Here is a 21,117-nt window from a genome sequence, read left to right as displayed (position 1 = left end):
CCCTGCTGAGCCGTGAGTAAAGGCAATTGCCAGAAAAGGGCTAGATGCGGGGGTGCCCGAGATCGAGGGATGGAGCTGGGCGACAGTTGGGTAGGGTGTTGGGGCAGGAGGAAATGGAGGGGAGCGAGTTGGGGAAGTTTGGGGGGTTTGTTGTTTGGAGAAGTTCATGTTGGGAGACAAGCCTGCATAGAATGGGGATGTATCTGGTCATGGACTGCACTTGTGGGGGGAGAAGAGAGACTCTGATATGCCATGGGGGATCTTAAAATAATTACTTGGAACGTCAGAAGGCTCAATAGTTATTTAAAGAGGAATAAGGTCATGTTAAACCTACGCAGACAAAAAGTAGATATAGCCCTGCTGCAGGAGACCCATCTCACAGAAGACAAGATGGAGATGATCCGGATAAAATGGAGGGGGACTGGTGGGGGCATCATATTCGGCCTATGCCAGGAGAGCGATCTTTGGGTGGCGCCACATGTTCCGTTCCAACTGTTACAGTCCGTGGTGGAGGCAGACGGGAGGATGGTCATGATGAGAGGACTGGTGGAAAACAGGGAGATGAGCATTATAAACATGTATGCTCCGAATCAAAACACAGCGGCATATTTTCAACCCTTATGCAACAAACTTAGTACATGCTTGGGAGGGGCAGTGATTTGGGGAGGAGACTTCAACTATGTGTTAAACCCTATGGTAGATAGGTCAGATGGAAAAATGGACAGACCCACCCCAGCTGCCAGAGCGCTGCGTACGCTGTTAAAGGATTTCGGGTTTGAGGATGTATGGAGGGCACATCACCCCCAAAAGAGGCAGTATTCGCACTACTCGGCTCCACAAAATGTGCACACTAGATTGGATTATATGTTTGCCACGCAAGATTTAATGACTGAGATAACGGAAACGGAATATGAAGCAAGGATCCTCTCAGACCACTCGCCACTAATCCTGAGATGTCAATACCGCCCCCTGAGGGCAAAGATCCCGACATGGCGCCTCAGAGCAGAGGCGCTAATAGACACCATCTTCCAGGAGGATATGAGGGAGGAAATAGTAAACTATTTTGAGATAAACACTGGCAGTGTAAAGACAGCAGGAATGCTTTGGGAGGCCTTTCAAGTGGTGATGAGGGGAGTAGCTATAGCTAAGTCCAAAGGGCTACAAGGAGGGATCCAGGCTGAACTGAAAGATACGGAGAGGGAACTAGAAAGGGCATTAAGGGAAGGAGGAAACGCCAAGGAAGACAATGAAAGAATACTTAAGCTGCAGCAGAAATGTGTGGGGCACTGGAAGAGATTGTGCAATCTTAATTATAAGAAGTATGCTGAGAGACAGCATGCGGGAGGGGATAAACCAGGGAGAGTCCTGTCATGGCTATATAAAAGTGAGACCCCCAGGCCCTCAATCAGGACAATAAAGAGGGAGGATGGGAGCTTAGTGGACACCCAAGAGGGAGTTAACCAAGAATTTGTGGAGTATTATCAACTCCTGTATGGAGATGATGAGGACAGTGACTGCACAGAAATAGATGAAACACTGGAAGATATAGGACTGCCGCAGATTAGTGCCGAAGAGCGGGAGAAGCTGGATGCCCAGATTACCTTAGAGGAGTTGGAAGAAGTAGTGCGACAGTTGCCTACTAGTAAGACCCCCAGGAACTGATGGACTCCCAAGCAAATGTTATAAAACATATAAAGACGAAGTGCTCCCTCCGCTTTTAGAAATGTTGAATGAAGTGTATGAAGTGGGTAGGCTGCCAGAGTCCCTCAGAGAAGCGACAGTTATACCACTGCCCAAACTTAATAAGTCACAACTGTGGATCATACAGACCCCTGTCAATGCTTAACCAAGACAGCAAAATATTGACGGCTGTTTTGGCAAACAAAATGAAGAGGGTTATTGCTAAATTAATACATCCCGACCATACTGGCTATGTCCCAAACAGGAACATATCCAACAATCTCAGGCGACTCCACCAAGTTGTTGAGTATGCAAATGAGGATGAAGGCGAACTGGCAATTGTATCGCTAGATACAATAAAGGCCTTTGATTCAGTCAAATGGCTGTGGCTCATGGCGGCTCTGGCGGTTTATGGGATAGGGCCTGGGTACTTACGGTGGGCTAAAATGCTATATAGCGCTCCGTTGGCTAGAGTCAAAACAGGGTTGGTAATATCAGAGAGGTGGCAGCTTCAGAGAGGTACTAGGCAAGGATGCCTGTGGTCTCCTATGTTGTATATTCTTGCCCTGGAACCCTTGGCCATATACCTGAGGCAACAGTATGACCCGATAGGCATTGCTGTAGGAGGGGAATCGCATCTGATCTCTTTGTATGAGGATGACATGTTGTACTTAAGGCACCCAGAAGAAAACCCCCAGTACATTCTGGAAGTGCTGGAGATCTATGCAAAGCTGTCTGGTATAGCCGTGAACCCCCAAAAATCTATCATATTTCCACTCGGCAGGTACAAAGGGACCCCGCTGGAACAGCTACCGGTACTACAGATACCACGGGCGGTGCGCACGTTGCGATACCTTGGAATAGACGAATACCATACAGTAGAGGAGGAACACCAATATAATACAGAGGACGCGATCAGAAAAAATGGAACTTGTATGAAGTTCTGGGTGAAACTACCTCTAGCGATGATGGGTCGAGGGGCAATGTTGAAAATGGTGGTCCTACCGAGACTCTTGCATTATTTTGGAAATATCCTGTATCTTATAACAAGGTGGACCTTTGACAAGATAGAGAGCATGTGCAAGGATTTCCTCTGGCATGGGATGAGGAATAGGGTAGCCCTTTGGAAGCGGCAAAACTCATACGAAAAAGGGGTAATAAAATTGCTGAACTACGAAATTTACTATATAGCAAGCCAGCTGCAATATGTAGCCAGGTGGCTCTCTGAAGAGTCAACCTCGGAGTCCAGGCTGTTCCGAAGGGACTGCGCCCCATACTTCCGAAAGGAAATGATGTGGCTGCCTAAGGCAGACATGGAAGGGCGCTCAAAGATGATGGTACTAGGGTGGAGGATATGGCGCAGGGCCCGTCAGCTGATGGTGAATTCATTCCCGTGCTCCCTGCAGGTACCACTAGTGGCGTTGACTGGCAAAGACAAGCAATGGAGGATGATGATCAGGAAACACTGGGAACCGGTGGGGACAGCAACCATGGGCTATATATGGCAGGAGAGGGACATAAGGGATTTTGAGATATTGGAGGAAGAAACTGTTACATACAGGCCAGTATATTACATGCCACAGGGTGGTGCAGAAAATTAGGGAGACATGGTCCGAATTAGCACTAGTAGAAGAACCGGCCACTACTATTGACACAATATATGACATTGCAGAGGGGGACACGAGATATCTAGAATATATGAGATGATGATGTCCAAAGTGGGTAAGGAGGTGGCGCAGCTGAGACGGGACTGGGAAGAGGAAGTAGGAGGCCTAATGGGATGTGGGAACGAGCCCAAAAGTACCACAAAAAAAAGTGTTGAGAAATGCAAGACTGCAACAAATACAATTGCACGTAACCCACAGGGCGTTTATGACGCCCCATAGAATAGCCAAATTTAAAAGTGTGGGACGACAAGCATGCCCCAAATGTGATGAGGAAAATGCCGGAATAGTGCACATGTTTTGGTCGTGTCCGGTCATTGAGCGATTTTGGGGCGAGGTGGCACACAAGTTGGCTGAAAAAGGAATTCAAGTTGTAGTGGATACGGTGTGGGCTTGTTTGATAGAAGGGTTCCCGAGATCGCATAAACTCAAGCATGTGAGTAAATTAAAGGATTTAGCGTATGCGCTTGCAAAGAGGAGAATTGCTATGGGGTGGAAGGCATGCCAGAGACCACAAAGAGAAGTGTGGTGGAAAGATCTACGGAAATGGGCTGATGGGGAAACTGTGGTATGGCAGGATGCAAGTAATGTTGGGGGGGAGGAAGAAGCCGAGACCCCGATAGCCTGGAAACAATTGTTAGCGAAGCTATTTGGGTCACCACGAGACCCAACGGAAGACATGGAGGAGGAATCCTTATCACAAGAGGCAGAACCAGAGCACGGAAAGGAATAGGCTCGTAAAGGGGGGAGGGAAGGGGAGAAGCAGTGGACATGTTACAGAGATGTATGTGTTTAATGTTATTGTATGCACTGCAAGTTCGGTTTGTATTGTTTGTTGTTAAAAAAGCTAAAAAGCGAGATTGCCCAAATCAACAGTACGTCCTCCATCCAAAACAAACTTACTCTGCCCCTACAACTGAACATGAACAAATAAATAAATACATTAAAAAAAATTAACGGAGGGGTCCATGAGCTTGCCTCTCTTCTTCTGGACAAGCTTTTATAGCCTCAATAGTTCTGTCTTAAGATGGCTTCTTCAAGGGGGGCTTCTACCCCACATGGGTCTTGACTCGCTCTCCATACAAACAGTTCCTTGATTGATTCCCCAAAGAAAGGTCAGTTTCTGGATTGTTCTTTAAACCGTGCAATGTAAATTTTCTTGGAAGTGCCATGAATGGCTTTTGTGGCTTTCTTTACTGGATTTATCATATTCCTCTTCACTGGGACGAATACGATTGGTCCCTTGGTAATCTTCATTCTCTTTTCGATGTTCACATATATGGGGAGGAGTACGATAGTACCCTTGGTAATATTCAATTGTACTGGGATACTGGGACAAGTAGGAGGAGTAGTAGTAGTCCCATGGTAATCCCCACTCTCTTTCCATCATGTCCCTCATCACGTCTCCCGCCGTTCCAGAGACCTCTTTTGAATAGGATCGCGTCACTGGTACTTCCTGTGGGGTCAGGTTCAGTTTCTAGCACAACCACTTTGGATGTTTGTTTCTTCCTTCTTCCTCATGACGCTCTGTGTAGCCCTTCCTGGTACAGTCTTGGCGGCGTATCAAGGCCATACAGTCTACCCTCTTGGGTCACGCCACTGTCTCCAGGTCGACAGCTCGGCTCTCTGCCTTCCCCGGGTCTCCTTCTTTGGCTCTCCAGTGTCGTTTAGGCTTGGGATGTGCCAGCATCTCCTGGCTTCTTTCAAAGCCCTGGTTGGAACTTCCCAGGCTTCAGCTACACTCTTCACTGACCCTTCTTTTGTTTTTATTAGACCACGCTAGGTCCTCCCCAGTGTAGACGCACAGTCCTTGGTTGCTTTCACTTCAGGACTCGTAACTCCTTGATCTGTCTTCTTCGTAACAGTGTGGTTGGCTGCAAACCACTGCATTCTTCCCATTACATTTGACCTGAGGAGATGGATTCTTGGGGGTATTGCATTAACAGATAAGAGTGGTTGGGAATGATTTGTAGGGTATTGAGAGGTCATTGTCAACTTCTCATAAGGGGGTCTAAGGAGTTCATTGATGTAACAGAAGTCCTTGTACCCAAGAGAGGAGTCTCGCATTGTGGGCTCCCGCTTTCCACCACCCCTACGGGGAATTTTGCGTAGCAGGCTAACCTCCCAAGCCCACTCCACAGAGAATGGCTCACCTGCGGGGAGAAGTGATGAGATTCCATGAATTGTCACAGTCTTGAAACATTTTTTGTAATAAGTATGCAAGTGCCTACAAGAGAGAAGCTTCGGTTTGGTCTACATTAGCATGCAAAAGAGAGTCTAATAAAGTAAATACCTCAGCTTACGCGCAAGTGTAATGGTGTAGGCTCACTAGGTCATGAAAATCTGGCTACTCCTCTATCAGTGGTCAGAGGTCTTAATCTCGGTATTACAGATGGCTTTGACCGCGTACATAGTTACCAGCAAGCTTTGGTTCTCATCTTCATCTCTTAGATTAATCTGGGAAATTGGGACATCAATTCCCAGTGCGCAATCATTCTCTGTTACTTCACCTCTCAATGTTGCTAAGGATTTGGTCTTTAAATCCTAGAAATCGTTATTACTCAAGTCAGTAAGACTACCATTGGATTTGCCCTCTGAAGTTACTTCCAGCATTGTTACTCTTTTGGCTTTTGGGGTCAGACTCCCATTGGCCCCACTATTATCAATCCTCCCTTCTCCCCATTCTCTCTCGATACCGCTGCCTCCTCGGGTCTCATATTGGGTGCACACCTACAAGTCCTCGGCCTTCCTAGAAGCTTTTCTGAAGTGTCTTGTCCCCACATGACAGCTCACAAACCCCTGCCATAGTCAAGACTCTGCTATAATCGTGTGACAAGTCCTGTGGCACAGGGCAAGAAACAAGGAAAAGGAGAAACCAGTCAAGGGACACCTCCACCAACTTTTCCCTGATTGTTTTCTCCCCTCTTGTCTCTCCCACAGTGTCAAATAATTTGTCATAGAACTACATTAATTGAGAAAAAGGCTGTTTTCATGGATCTTCATTTGCGCCAAGGCCACTCACACACAGAAGGTGACAAAACGATATACTCCCATTACAGAAAGCGTGTCGTCAGTAAGGCGCTTATGCAATGCTAGTACATATTGGTATGTGTGTCTATGGTAGAAATACTGGCAGTGATTCAGTCTTACACAGAGAATAAAGTCCTCATGTTAGGGCCTTTGAGAGGACGAGGAGACACAAAGGAATTCTTCAATTATGGGACAACAACAAAAAAAGAAAACAAAAAAAAATCACACATCTCTAAATTAAATATTCCAAAAATACTATATTACAAATCATAATGCCAAGTGCAAAAATTCAGGACATTGATTTGTATTATGAACACTCATCTAACTTACCCCTCAACAAAAGAATCTAGCTTGGCAAGTTCATCCGACAACCCCACCAAAACATCAAGTGTGCCAACCTATAAAAAAAGGTGGAAAGAGAAAATGAGGATGTATAAACATGGAGAACAGCATTCTTTTTTTCTCCTAATACACATAATTTCCATTAACACTGTGGTACACATGTTCCAATATCAATTTTCAGACAAGCAATGCTATTATGCACAGGTTTTTGGTTCACTCATGAAATGTTACATTTTTGATGGGGTGATACACAGGTGGACTGCTCAATAATTTAATCAGAATGTCTTTATTTCAGGATATGTTTGTTACAGGGCACTGAATGACTTATGCATAAAAGCATTGAATTATTTATTTTTTGGTTTATACAAACATTTAAAAAAAGAAAAATGAAAATGCACCACATTATTCTATTACACCAATTCATAACATGAGTTCATCCCACCAGGGATAAAAACAAACGAGGACATAAAAGTACAGTTCACATTATGACCAATAGGCCTCCTTTCTTCCCGCACTGCACCAGTTTTGGGATCCAGTTAGGACTTTAAAACTTCATCAGACGTCACCCAATTCCAGTAGCAGAGCTACATTTACGAATTTCAATACAGCCAACATTGTCAAATCTCCCCCCCACCAATTATAAACATCCTCACACCATCTCATACCAGCATAACATCTTTCATACACAACACTCCAAGATTTGATAATCCTAAACATTCCATTATCAAATGCTTGCCAGTCTCAATCTTCTCAGGATCACCACAAAATCTACATAACCTGTCCGTTCCCTCCATTTGTCTTCTAGAGGCCAAGACTTTGTGCGTTGGTAATACGTTTAGCTTTAGCTGCATGAAGATATGCCGAAAATGAGGTGAGGTGAATTTCTTGGAAGTTGATTAATAGACTTCTGTTCCCAGAGCATGTTCTTGGGAGAGTTTATATGTCGACCTTTTCACCTGTAGTTTGATCTAGTTCTGGACCCTGATCCCAGGGGTTTCCAATAGGGTAGATCTAGATCAGCCAAAACATTTCAGAACTGCTTCACAGTTGTTTTTCCAAGCAGCTACTACCCTATCAACCTCTTTTCTTCTCTCATTATTCTTGCTCTTAAAAGGGAGGGACACTTCAGTTTCAATACTTTTCCTGAAGATCGCGAAGGACCTCCATCCTATAAGTGAGGTCATGTAGTAATAAAACCCAATTCATACCTGATGGAGGGATTACAGGAGATTGAGTACCTGCTTCCATTACTGGCCCTCTAGCGCCTTCCAGAAATGCCTCCGGAGATTCATGGCAGTCTCCGCCCCATAGATTAAAATAGGTATCACCTCTCTAATAAAAGGAGACAATCGGCAACAGTGAGAATTTCCCATATCCCCTTTTTATTATGAGGACCTGAGATGTTAGTCTTTAGCATTTCATTTTTAAGGTGGTCATCCATTGGATTTCTATAGAGCTCAAGTTAAGGGGTACACCCAGATATGTTATTTCCTAGACACATTCTATGGGTTCATTCCCAATCACCGATTTAAGTTTGACAGCTTCATTTCTTTTCTCCCGGGACCAAACCATGATCCTTGTTTTTCAGTATTAATGCGAAGATCATTGTTTTTAAGATGATCTAATAGGTGATTCAAGGATCTCTGCAATCCAATCAGAGACTGGTCAATAATGACCAGATCATCCGCGTACATGATCCAAGGGACCTTATGTCCATAGATTTTGGGAGGGAATGATATTGCATTTGTCTGGTTAGTTGACATATCTGATATATATATATATAGGTTAAACAGAATTGGGGCCAGTGGATATCCTTGTTTTAGCCATGTACATGTCCAGATTTCCTCTGAGAGAGCCCCATCAATTGATGATCTCACCTGGATAACTATCAGTTTATAGCTGCCTGATGGACACAAGTAGGTACGGGGCACAGTCCCACAAATTTAGCTTAGCCCAGAGCTTCTCCCAGTTTATGCTGTCAAAAGCTTGTTCGAGATCTATAAATGCAATGTACAGCTTTGGCTTCCTCTGGATTTTAATTAGTTCAGGATCATCAAATTGAGGGAGGTCCAAACCCCTTTAACAAACCCTGTTTGTCTGGGATCCTGTCTGCCTGTTTTGCATGGCCCATTGGTTCAAATGCCATAGTAAAAGCATTTATGTTTTTCAGAAGTGAATTCCTTTTTACAGTCAAAGCTTTCACCCCTCACTCTGTTACCACCATTTAGGGGGCCTGTACTTGCTTACACACCCTTTCGCCAACTAGGTTCTAATCACAGGTCTCAAAAGGCTTAGTGTCCCTCTTTGAGAACCTTCACTTTTCGGTGTTAGGGTGTCTGTGAAATTGGCTGCTGCTTGTGGCAGATGTCCCTACAATATGAATAGTGTTATTCAGTTCCATGTATATGGAGGAACCCCCGCCCCCCCCCCCCCCCCCGAGGGTGCTTCTGTATTAAAATCCAGGATGAGTTCACTAGTTAAACTTGGCTCCCTTTATATGAAAGGAAACAGATAAAGCCATATTTTGACTTGCCTTGAAAGATCAGACAATGGATAGAGCCAAAGAACTACTGCTACAGAAACAAACCACAAGTACTCTACATGGGTTGTTGGGACTCCAATTTGTTCATCTCTAACATTAATTATTACCACTAGACATGGACCGTCGAACAATGGCACCACACCGACTTAACAGCACAGCTGCACAGTACCCCAGCTTTAAAAGTCCATATTTCCTCCAGTTCAGAGTCTTGTCCCTGTTGCCTCCAGTCACCCTGCTTGCCTGTAGCATTTTGTTGTAGCCACTGGAACTGTGGCTGAAGAACTAGAAGTTAATGCTGCCACTGGGGAACTTTGACTCAAAAAAGGTTGACGGCTAGCTTTTTCATACTTCGAATGCAGGCTTAAGCAAGCAAACCCTCTTCTTAACAGTGGGGCGTTACCACAGCATGAAGACCATATGCCAGTAGCTTTTCTAGCTCGCTCATTAATCCATTCCTGGGAGAGACTGCCCTCTGGTTGAGCGGATTCAGAATCAGAGAATCCACTGGACATTACATTTGGAGTCACCGCAAATGTTCTGAGTCATGGCATTAAAGCTTTAAAAGACTTAATTTAAATTCACTTACCTGTATCTGCAAACCAAATACCCTCACATATAAATTTTCCAAACAAAGATGTTCTGAAAAATAGACTCATTCTGCATCTTCATCAAACCACATCCTTGCTAGGATCTGCCCTTCACTGCTCAGTTAGGTGAGCTAACGAAAGCTTGCAGCAAATACTGATGCCAAACAGTGGGACAGTTCTAAGGGTGTCGAAGGAGGCTTCTGACACAAGGGTGGCATTTTGGTTGGCAAAGACTTACTGATCAAGAAAAGAGAACTTCGCTATCCCCATCTTCTAAGAGGGGTTTCCCTGCCTCAAAACAAATACTAAAAGGGTCTGTCAGAATGTCCATCAACATTAATCTCCACCGTTGTGTGTCATAACCTACTTCTGTGAGGAGCCAGGAATGAGACTCAGACACAAGGTATTCGTCAAAGACTTTTATTAAAATAAAAGGGAGTGGGAACATGCCACTGTCCATGCACTAGAGGGGTTTCCCTACCTAAAACCAAAACTAAAAGGTCTGTCAATGTCAGAAAGTCCTAAACAAAATGGTCCTGTGTCCAAAGTACTATTCTGGCCCTCACACTGTAATAAAAACAAACTCTAAAGTGAGATTATGTGCGCCTCCCTTAATGCATGGGACTTGACGGTTAAGAGGAGGAATCTGATGACACAGCCATCCCCATTCACACCACTCTTTAACAACCCTGACTTCCCACCGGGGATGGACCCGGGGGCTTTTACTTCCTGGAAACAGGCAGGCTGCACCAAGATAGTCGACATGTACAAGGCCCAAACAATAAGATCATTTGAAAACTGTGTTCAAGAGTTAGGAGTGGCGGCTGCGCATGCGCGAGCGACGCATGCAGACCTAAGCACTTCGGCTCCCGGCGGCCGCTGCATTTATCCTTTTAAATAAACCCTTTTTGCTGCTCTAACGAACCCCATCTGCCTACGAACGCTAGCGAACGCACTTGGGCAGCCGTCGCTGCAGCTCTGGGACGATTCGGACCAGGGGGACTCCAATACCAGCTCGAAGACTGCCGGCTGGCGGATGATCCGCGGCCAGAGCAGCGTGAGCGGAGGAGACTGCTCACCCCACCTCCTCCGGGGCACACCAACGCTTCGGAGCTGGAGCACGCTGGAGAAACACCGGCGGGCCGACAGAGCACACCCTGGGACACTCTGCCGGAACCGCCAGAGTCATGAGTGCAGTCCCTCCCGCCCACCTGATCCTGAACATTGCCAGGCGCTAGGACTGAAGCGGCTACGATTGCCGATCCACTTCCCTCCTGTGCCTGCGGAGGATCACGCGAGAAGCGCTCCAACACCTCCTCATCACGGACCCGCGGCTACCTGAAGTGCTCGCCCCTGCCCCGGGCCTACGCCACCAGCCATCCATCGGTGGTCTCCCCCGTCCCCTCCCCCCCCCCCCATCAGCCAGACTGCAATGCCCAGGGTTGAGTCGCGGCACGCCTGGGAAGATCTAGTGCCGCGCTCCCCTTCTGGAGGACAACACGAAGGCAACAGGCCCATCCACAGCAAGGTAGGGGTGTGAGTGGGCCCAGGAGCCAACCCTGCTTCTTCCCCCCTATCCCTACACGGCTCCTCAAACCCGGACCGGCGACAGGGCCTGTGCAGCCCTTGATCAGAACTGTTGAGGGCCGTAATATGCATTAACCTGTGCTCCCCCTGGGAACATTATAGCGATACGATCCCGCACTCCCTCCAAAACAGTTTCTCTCTAATTAAGGCCTCAGCACACCTGGACTACGGTGGGGGTGCGGATGTGAGGGACGATCCACAAAACAGCTCCTACAGGACACCACTACTACGGGGTGAGCTCTCCCCCACTCGCCTGGCCTAGCAGTTTGTATGAGAGTCCTACACCCCGGGGACATACACTCCGCTGACTTAGACGCCGACCCTGTGTGAATACACTGGGGACCCCTTGTGTCACTCCTGGCCCGACTACATAATGTACGCGTGCCTGCTGCTATACTGGGTGTGCCACCTGCGACATGGGGAAAGAAAAATCTAAACGGCAAACTCTTCAAAGTAAGATGGATTTTCATACAACAGGACCCTCCTCCCCCCAACCCCCGCCAGGAGACGCAGACTCCAGGAGAGGAAGTTGCCGGCGAGGAGGCTCAAGAGCCCCCAATTTCTCTGTCCGCCCTCATGAAAGCGATTGGGGACTTGAGAACATCGCTGGAAATCAAAATAGGCGGCCTGTCCTCGGAGGTCTACCTTATCCGACAGGATCTACGCAACCTCTCAGCTAGGGTGGGCGAGGCTTCACAAAGGGTGTCCGCCACAGAAGACATCGTCCACCGCCTGGAACAACAACTTGCCGCAATCACCCAGAAAGTCACCCAGCTGGAATACCGCACTGAGGATAACAAGGGGAGAGCGCGATGCAATAACCTGAGGATCCCTGGAATACCGGAGAAAGAGGAAGGCCCCAGTGCTGAATTGTTCCTGGAAGACTGGCTGACTCATGTCTTTGCTCCTAAAAAGCTATCCACATTTTTCTCCATAGAAAGAGCACACAGGCTGCCCACTGGCCGACCTACCCCTGGAGCCCCACCTAGAACAATGATTGCACGTCTGCTGAATTCCCGAGACCGCGATGCGATCCTGCAAATGGCCAGGGCCTCCGGCCCAATCACGTACAATGGCTACAAGGTTGGGTTCTACCCCGATTACACCAAGGAAGTTCAAAAGGCCCGCCAGGCATTTGACTCAGTTAAGAAGAAACTCCAGTCGTTATCTGTCAAGTACGCCCTGTTCTTCCCGGCACTGCTCAAAGTCTACTACGAGGGCACCACTTACCTCTTCCACAACCCCAAAGAGGCATGGGACTGGCTTGAAACTCAAGTCCTCAAGGACCCTAGTGCGGGGCGCACACAATCGGGCCAGCCCACACAGAAGCCCTGGTCCGAGCGGCCCTCGCCCCCTCGATCCCCTACCAATGCAGACGACGGCACAGCTGGGAACCCTACAGAGAAGGGATCAGCCCCACGCAATATGGGGACGAATCTGCAACACAATAACATGGGAACGCTCACTTAGCAGCTGCCACACCTAGTGCGTTGCGGGCGCTATCACAGTCCGGGCTAACCCGAGGAAGTTTACCAAGTTATAAGTTTGATGTTTGGGGGGGGGGGGGGGGGGGAGTACAGGGAGGGGGTGTTTTAGGAATATAAGGAATCAGAATCACGGATCGAGAAGGCATGACACCGACAAGCACTGGCGAGGGAGGCACGCACGGTCTACGGGCGGGACAGTTGAAACCAAAATTATCCAGGCGTCAGGCACGTCACTGCGGGGCGACCCACAGACGTTTCCCCTGAGGGAATATCCCTACACTCCTTTGAAAACTATGCAACTGCCATTGATCCTTCCAGATGCTGAGTTAAAATGCCCACGCAGATAGAATGAACTCCAACAAGGTATCCTTACTGTCCTGGAACGTTAACGGACTTGGCTGCAGCATAAAACGAAGACTGGTGCTCCAATATCTCAATTGCTACTCGCCAGACATAGCTCTTCTAAACATAACACATCTGATTGGTACAAACACCAACTTTTTCAAAAGGTCCAACTATCCACATACCTACCATGCCGGATTCACGAAAGGCGCCAGGGGCACGATGATACTCGTCCACAAGCATGTCCCCCTACAGGTTAGTAAGGTCAAAGATGACCCCCGGGGCCGCTATGTAATTATATTCGCCGATATTTGGGGCGAGTGGGGCCTTGCAGCAATTTATGCCCCCCCCCCACGCTCACGAAAGAACTACTGTGCGAGCTGCGAAATGTGCTCCTGGAAGAAGAGGCCGATCTGTGGGTGATAGGGGGGGGGACTTTAACGAAGTGATGGACACCGCAGTCGATAGATCTCATAGGAGATCCAGATGCCGCCCCGCCTCTACGCCACTCGCCAGGTTTGCTGAAGCCCTGGGGTTGACGGACACATGACGCTCAATCCATAGCGACGAAGCTGGTTTTTCCTTCTTCTCCGGTGTGCACAAATCGTTCAAGGATTGAATATGCCTTCATCCCCCGCAGCACAAACCACAGACTCCTAGCCGCTGAATTCCTCGCAAGGGGTATTTCAGATCACTCTCCACTTCTTCTAACCTTGAAGAATGCCTGTCGATGTCCGGATCACAACTGGCGCCTGAACACATACCATCTGCGGCTCCCTGAAATCGCGGAGGAACTGGAAAAAAAAAAAGACAACAGAGTATTTCGAAATCAACGAGGGCTCAGTGGACTGCCCAATCTCGATCTGGGAGGCGTATAAGACAGTCCTTCAGGGAGAAGCTATCTCGGTGGTTTCCGCCCACCAAAAACGACAAGTCCAAGAGATCAGAGAGGCAGAGGCATATGTCCTGGAGTGTGAGCGACAGACCCTAGAACACCAGGAGACCAGGAGACAAAGGATGCCCTGACCACGGTACAAGACACCCTCAGTAACCTACCTCTGGACAATGCACGAACAGCCCACCAGCTAGTCCGGAGTCAAATTTATGAACGTGGCGACAAAGCAAACAAGACACTGGCCTGGTTGGAGAGGCGTGAACAAAATAGGCGACATGTACGTGCCCTTAAATCGCCGGATGGCACACTACTCAAAGACGACTCTGACATTGTCGAAGCATTCGCCACCTACTACGAGAAGCTCTACACCCCACCCGCCGAGAGCTTGCCTGCTGTACCCTCCCACTACCTCGACCGGCTCAAGATCCCAAAACTCTCACAGCACCAGTCAGAACTCCGGAACAATAAACTCACGGAGGCCAAGGTGCAAGAAGCACTAACACAGCTCCAGCCCGGGTCCCAAAGGTTTCCCCACTGAAACACGGAAATACCTCGGAGGTACACCATCGGCCCATTTGCACCGGATGTTCCTATGTAGCAAAGAACTAGGGATGCATAGTAGTCATACATAGATCAGGGAAACCTCCAGAGGAATGTGCCTCCTTTCGTCCCATCTCACTAATAAAAGGAGAAGCCAAGGTCCTCACCAGAACACTTGCCAACAGGCTTCTGAAAGTGATAGAGACCCTTATCCATCTGGACCAATTTGGATTTATGCCCAATAAATCCACTCGCATGAATTTACACAGAATCCAACTGGCACTGAGCAGAGCCAAAGAAATACCGGCCCCACTAGCCCTCATGGCGGTGGACTTTGAAAAGGCATTTGACTCGGTGGGGTGGGGTGCTTTGTGGGCAATCATGGACCTGATGAACCGGGGCAAACATTTATATCATGGGTCAGGCTGCTCTATGCATCCCCGGAGGCCACGGCAAGGGTGAACGGTAGGTCCTCTAAATCATTTCCCTTGGGTAGGGGTACGAGACAGGGGTGCCCGCTGTCTCCGCTTCTCTTCCTCCTGGCCATCGAACCACTTGCTATTGAGCTCAGAGCTAACACCAACTGGACCGGATTTGCCTGGCCGGGAGGGGGAAAAGACCGCCTCTCGCTCTACGCGGATGACCTCCTTGTGTACCTTAGTAACCCGCGCACCTCATGCCCTATTGTCTCCCTCATCCTTAGAGAATATCAAAACTTTGCGGGCCTGAAAGTGAATGAAACCAAAACCATTTACTTCCCAATCCAGGGTGGCAAATCTGCGATTCCTGAGACCGACCCGTTCCATATCTCTATCAGGGAATTTACATATCTAGGCATACGACTCGATCCGACACTTGAAGGGTTCCTCCAGCTGAACCTACAACCAGTACTAGAGCGGTTTAACAAAGACATTTCCCACTGGCAATCACTCCCCCTATCGCTAATGGGCAGGGCCGCATTATTCAAAATGATGACCCTCTCCAGACTCCTTTACATTCTCCAAAACGCCCCATTTACCATCCCCAGAGAAACATGCGCACTTATTGATAGGAACCTCTGCACGCTATTATGGGAAGGGAAGCAATGCAGAATCGCCCTTGACACGCTCCAGAGATCGGTCTGGGAGGGGGGTATTGGTTTACCCTGCATACGTACGTATTACCTTGCGATACAGATCGGGTGGTAAACGATTGTATGCATGCAGACCTCACAAAACCACACATCCGTATCGAACGAGAGACCATGACCCCGTTAACCCCGCTGCAGACTCTGTATGCCACCCACAACCACCTCCCGAAGTTACCCAAGACGACACATCATATTCGTCGAGCTTGGTGGGAGGCACACAAACTGATCGGCTGGAAAGGAAAGCCAACACTGTCCCAATCTATATGGCACAACGCATTCCTTCCAGAAGTAGTGAAAATGGGCTCTTTCAGTCACTGGCAAGCAAAAGGGATACACACACTGGCACGTGATACAGGGGGGGTCGCCTCCTGGACTTCGGGACCATGCAGGGGCATTTTGATCTGGCGCCCATGGACCGGTTTCGGCACGCGCAGCTGGCCCACGTCATCCACACCCAATTCCCAGACACAACAAACATACCCCCATGTTCTCCCACTGAGACCAATATCCTCCCGCAACGCATCCCTTCAAAGGCCACCTCAACTCTTTCAGGGCTACACAGCTTGACGGGCTCAAAGCAAAGTGGGAAAGGGATGTGGGCCAACTGGAGCCAGAAAACTGGGTTGATGCATTAATGTCACCCAGGGAAATCGGGATAGAAAATAAACTCAGACTAATACAACTGAGAATTCTTCACCGCTCTTATCACTCACGTACTGCAATGGCCAGATGGGAGGGGCTAGAAGATGAGGCATGCATCAGATGCAAAATTGAGCCAGCCACCTTCTACCATATGATATAGGATTGCCCAGTGCTACAGGTCTTCTGGGAGGAGTGTATTAATATGATCTCGGCTGCCCTGGCAACGCCAATCCCTAAGGATCGCAAAATGGTACTCTTAGGCATCTGGGGAGAAGTAGACCTGACAAAATATGAAAAATGTTTCCCGTCAATAGCGTTAGGGGCAGGCAAGAGACTTATCACGGCTAAATGGGGTTTTGCAGACCTACTGTGCCTGAACTGCTGGAGTAATGAACTGGACAGATGCGCGGTTTCAGAACGCCAGATCTATAATGCACGGGGTTGCCCCCGCAAATTCGAAAAAATATGGGGCAAATGGCTTGTTGCTCATTGAAACCCACCGATGGAAGCAGAGCAGCACCTCGAATAACACTATTTGCCTGCCTTGCCCTGCAACTGTCCCGGGCCCTTGACCCTGCGGAGCCCCTCTTGCTCTTGATATTGCTATGCCCCTCTTATTTGTTGTATGGCGATGATTCATGTTTATTCTTATTATGTTATTCTTTTTAAACCCAATAAAGAGAGTTATAAAAATAAAAAAAAAATAAAAAGTTGGGAGTGGCAAGGACGGAGAGGTATCGATATACCCAACTCACTCACTCACTCACTCACTGGCTAGCCGCCCCGGCCAATAAAGAAGCTGGAACAAGAGATCTTACGAAATTTGAGACTTACATGATAACGGATCCAGGTACTTGTAAACTGATTTCTAATCTGTACGCACATTTGAACTTGCAGGGAGAGGAGGTCGGGTGATTATACATGAAGAGGTGGGAGCGAACATTAGGGGACAACATCTTGCGGCTCCATTGGGAGGAGGTATGGCGAAATGTCACCAAATTGTCGAGGTCAATCCACCTGCGGGAAATGTGGCAAAATGTTTTACTTTAGTGGCATTTAACGCCAAAGAGACTTAAAGTAATGTACCCCGACACAGATGGACTATGTTGGCGTGGATGTCATCAGGAGGGAGATTGGAAGCATGTCTGGAGGTCGTGCCCACTCCTTGCAGAGTTCTGGCACAAAGGCAGGGCTCAAGCTGGGAAAATGGTCCAAGGATCTGAAAAGCTGGGGGACAGAATTTGGCTGGTGGGCCTATGGGATCCCAAACAAAAAACGCATACTAAGCACCAGAGGAAAGTGATTATGGTCTTGGTGATAGCAGCATGGCTAGCGATAGCCCAATGTTGGAAACAACAGATGCCACCAACACAACTCCAGTGGCTCAGGAAGGTACGGCACTTTGTCACCATGGAGTGGATGGCCTATAAAATACAAGGAGCCTCTGAGAGCTTTCAGCTAGAATGGGGCCAGGTCCTTCAATATTTACAGAGTGACTATATGCTCCAATGGTGCCCCCATGACATTCGTATCATGAATGTGTTCTAACATTGTGGGTTCGCTCCGAATAATAGTGACTTTAAGCTAGACTATAGCCGTCCCGAGTTCCAGGGGAATAAGTGGGGTTTAGGGAAGGAGGGAAGGAAGGAAGAGGGAGGGAGGGAGGGCAGGGTGTGTTTTTGAAGTCCAAGTGTGTTTTATGTTGAAACTAATAGAAAGATGAAAACAAAAAGAAACAAAAACTCTAAGGTGAAAGGGCCTTTGGCCTTGAGCGATTGATAAATGATCAAAAGGAAAAATGCATAACTCTAACACAAATGTTACAAAAGGATAGTGTTCCTTGTTCCAGAGGGTGATTCCCTTCCCCTGGATTTTTCTTCCCTCCGTTTATATTCAAAGTCATCAGTTCCTTGAGTTTCTCTTCCTCCACAATGCAACCGATACTCAAAACAACTTGGTTCTTAATCCTGTTAAGATACCTGGTGTATTCCCCTGCCAGGTTTTCAATCCTCTTCTCTCTGGTTTTACACAGCCCTTGGCTTAGTCCAGATATATCCTTTTCAGGGCCCCCTTTGTGGCAATGTATTTCTTATACACGGTTCAATTTGTCCTTACCTGGTGTGTTACCCACCAGGGTTTTCTTATACACATGTGTAAACTGCCTGGTTACTCTCCTGCCAGGGATTTTCTTCATGCAGGTTCTGCACCAACTTTCCAACGTAATATCTTCTTGTGTCCGTTTTATCTAATGCTGTATCTGCCTGGAACAATACCCTGCTAGGGCTTTTCTTAAATGTATATTGTACACATTGACATTCATAAAAGTGTCTTACTTTTCGTTTGGTTTTGTTTTCAATTAAATGTTTACAGATTCCTTCTCTTTCAATTGCCTTATTTGTTTGCTTTACAACTATTCTCCCTTGGCATATCTGCCAATACACCCGGGTGTACCAGTATCCCTTCAGGGGACACACCAGTTGTTGCTGGTGTGCTTTGTTTCCCTTGCGGAAAGCCGGTGACTGTTGTTCAGCAGCTCTCCTTGCCGTCTTCGTTCCTCAGCTTATCTGTGTTTCGCAGCCCCTCCTGGCATCTCTGGTTCAAAAAGTCTTTCAGCGGCTTCAACTTTCAGGTCCAGGAGAAAGAATCATTACAACTGGTAATAGCAAAGTCCCAAATCCTTCTCAGGGCCCGAGTGGACTTCTACCTGGCACTGCAACGAGGATGCTTTCCTCAGATTCTTAATATATTTATGTTGGGGTCCCAGAGCCTTCTCTGGTGGTTAGTGGTCTTATTGTTGCTACTGCGGCAAGGAGGTTTTCCTCGGATGCTCAATGTGCCCTTGGAGAACCTCTCAAACCTGCCTCTCTTCCACCCCTGTGTCCCCTTCCGGTCTCTGGTACCTCCTGTTACCTTCTTTCGAACTTCGGTATGCCACAAGGACTTTCTTGGATTGGGGCACATTTCTACGGCTCTTCTGGCTTCTCTCCTTGGCTTCTGCAGCACTGCAGCAGCTCTGCACGTTAACAATCTGCTCGGCTCCCTCTTCCTGCTTAGGTCCCCTCCAGCTGGGCTCAAGGAGAACTCCTTCAGCGCTTTGCCTCCTCCTTCGCTCTTCGGGTTCCTTGGTCAGCCGACAGAGTTTGAAACTCCTGCTCTGGATGGTGGTTTCCACAACTGCTCCCTCTCCCAGCTGGGCTTGACAAAGTCTTCAGTCCTTCTCTTCTTGTACAATGTTACCAGACCCCGCCCTGGCGGATTGTCAAAGTCTTTTGTTGTCCTTGATAGATTAATCTTCATGCATCCTCGGGCCATCTCTTGTCAGTACTAATACAATTAGTAATTTTCTGTGCTCGTCTTCATCCCTGTACTTTCGGTTGGGGCGGTTTCTCCTACACTACAAAAATACATGAGTCGACTCTCAAGGAAGTTGTTTGACCTGGAAGGGGGTGGGGATACAGAAGGTTGGGGTGCAACACTGGCCATCAAGCTATACCATAGGTAATCGTTCTTCTCCCCAGGGGCCAGGGGGACCTTCCGAATCATCACACAGTCTTCCTCCTCCCCTGAACCCAGGGAAAAACTGGTGAACTGTGCATGTACAAACGAATTGCAGCCTGTGTCACGAGTAGAACTGTGATGGACTGTGACTGATGTTAAATTCTGTGACAGTGTACTTTGATCAGATGGAGCCGAGAGAGGGGCGGAAGAGCTAAAATATATGCACAGATAGAATTCTGGGTTGAATTATGAATGTGGAAGACTGCTGGGAGGATGAGCAGTGCTTTCAGTACCCAATCCGGTCTCCAACTTCCAGCCAGATTTGACTGGGATTGCTATTAGAACAAATTTAGCAAGAACCTATTTATTTATTCCCCCATTTTCATTTTTCTGACACAATGCTGATTGTATGCAATAGTTTAGTATGTCGAGCTATGCCATGTTAAATTACATCAAGTTTTGTTATTTTATTTCACATCATTTCATGTTCAATTGTACAAGGCTGGTAAGTGCTTTGAATCAACCATATACTGGGGACATCTAGTGACGTGGCCAAGGGGCAGGAAAACTCCCCTAACGAGTGCATGATGACCAGGGGTGGTATGAAGAGGATCCCCTGGTCCAGAGCTCAAAATCTGCTTTTACAACAAGCCATTGGCTAATGATGATTGACTCTTGGTGATTAGGAAATAGTGTGCCGGGTATGTGTAGAATTAAGGTAGCAAGTGATTTATTTATGGCAAGAAAGAAAGCTACAAACTAAAACTCTCCCACCCCACACTGGTTCCTGTCACTTAGCACCCATCACTGGGGAGGGGACAGTCAAATTTTGGCCAAAGCTAAAACTAGACCTTTAAGAGCATAGCAAAAGGACCTACAACCTAAAGTGTGGAAATGCTCTCTCTCCGCAAGACAACCTCAGGGAAAGACAGAGGCTGTCGACTCAGAAATTATGAGAATAACTCTGAAGTATTTGCAACACTCATCATGGGTGCTCCTACAGTCACAGCTCCACTGCCATAATCATTAACGGACCTGCATACATAGACAGATACAAATAGGGAATTGAAGATAGTAGACCGCCTTTTTAAAGTCACGGCCCTGCCACTGCATGTATCTTGCAATAGGACATATGCTACATCTGAGGGAAGT

The 21,117-nt window shown here is 47.6% G+C and overlaps 1 protein-coding gene across 1 annotated transcript in view; it reads right to left on the bottom strand.

Moving 5' to 3' along the window:
- ATP6V1C1 (ATPase H+ transporting V1 subunit C1) overlaps window positions 1-21,117 on the bottom strand; it is a 1,238,716-nt gene that overhangs the window by 1,019,070 nt on the left and 198,529 nt on the right. The window contains exon 3 of the mRNA XM_069621464.1: window positions 6,705-6,772. Coding sequence (XP_069477565.1) covers window positions 6,705-6,772 — 68 coding nt within the window. The remainder of the gene's footprint in view (window positions 1-6,704; window positions 6,773-21,117) is intronic.

The sequence above is a fragment of the Ambystoma mexicanum genome, chromosome 5q (genome assembly GCF_040938575.1).
Source record: "Ambystoma mexicanum isolate Mex_15411 chromosome 5q, UKY_AmexF1_1, whole genome shotgun sequence".
NCBI classification, from domain to species: Eukaryota; Metazoa; Chordata; class Amphibia; order Caudata; family Ambystomatidae; genus Ambystoma; species Ambystoma mexicanum.
Note: the sequence above shows the minus strand (reverse complement) of the source record. Positions and strands in the feature narration are given on the sequence as shown.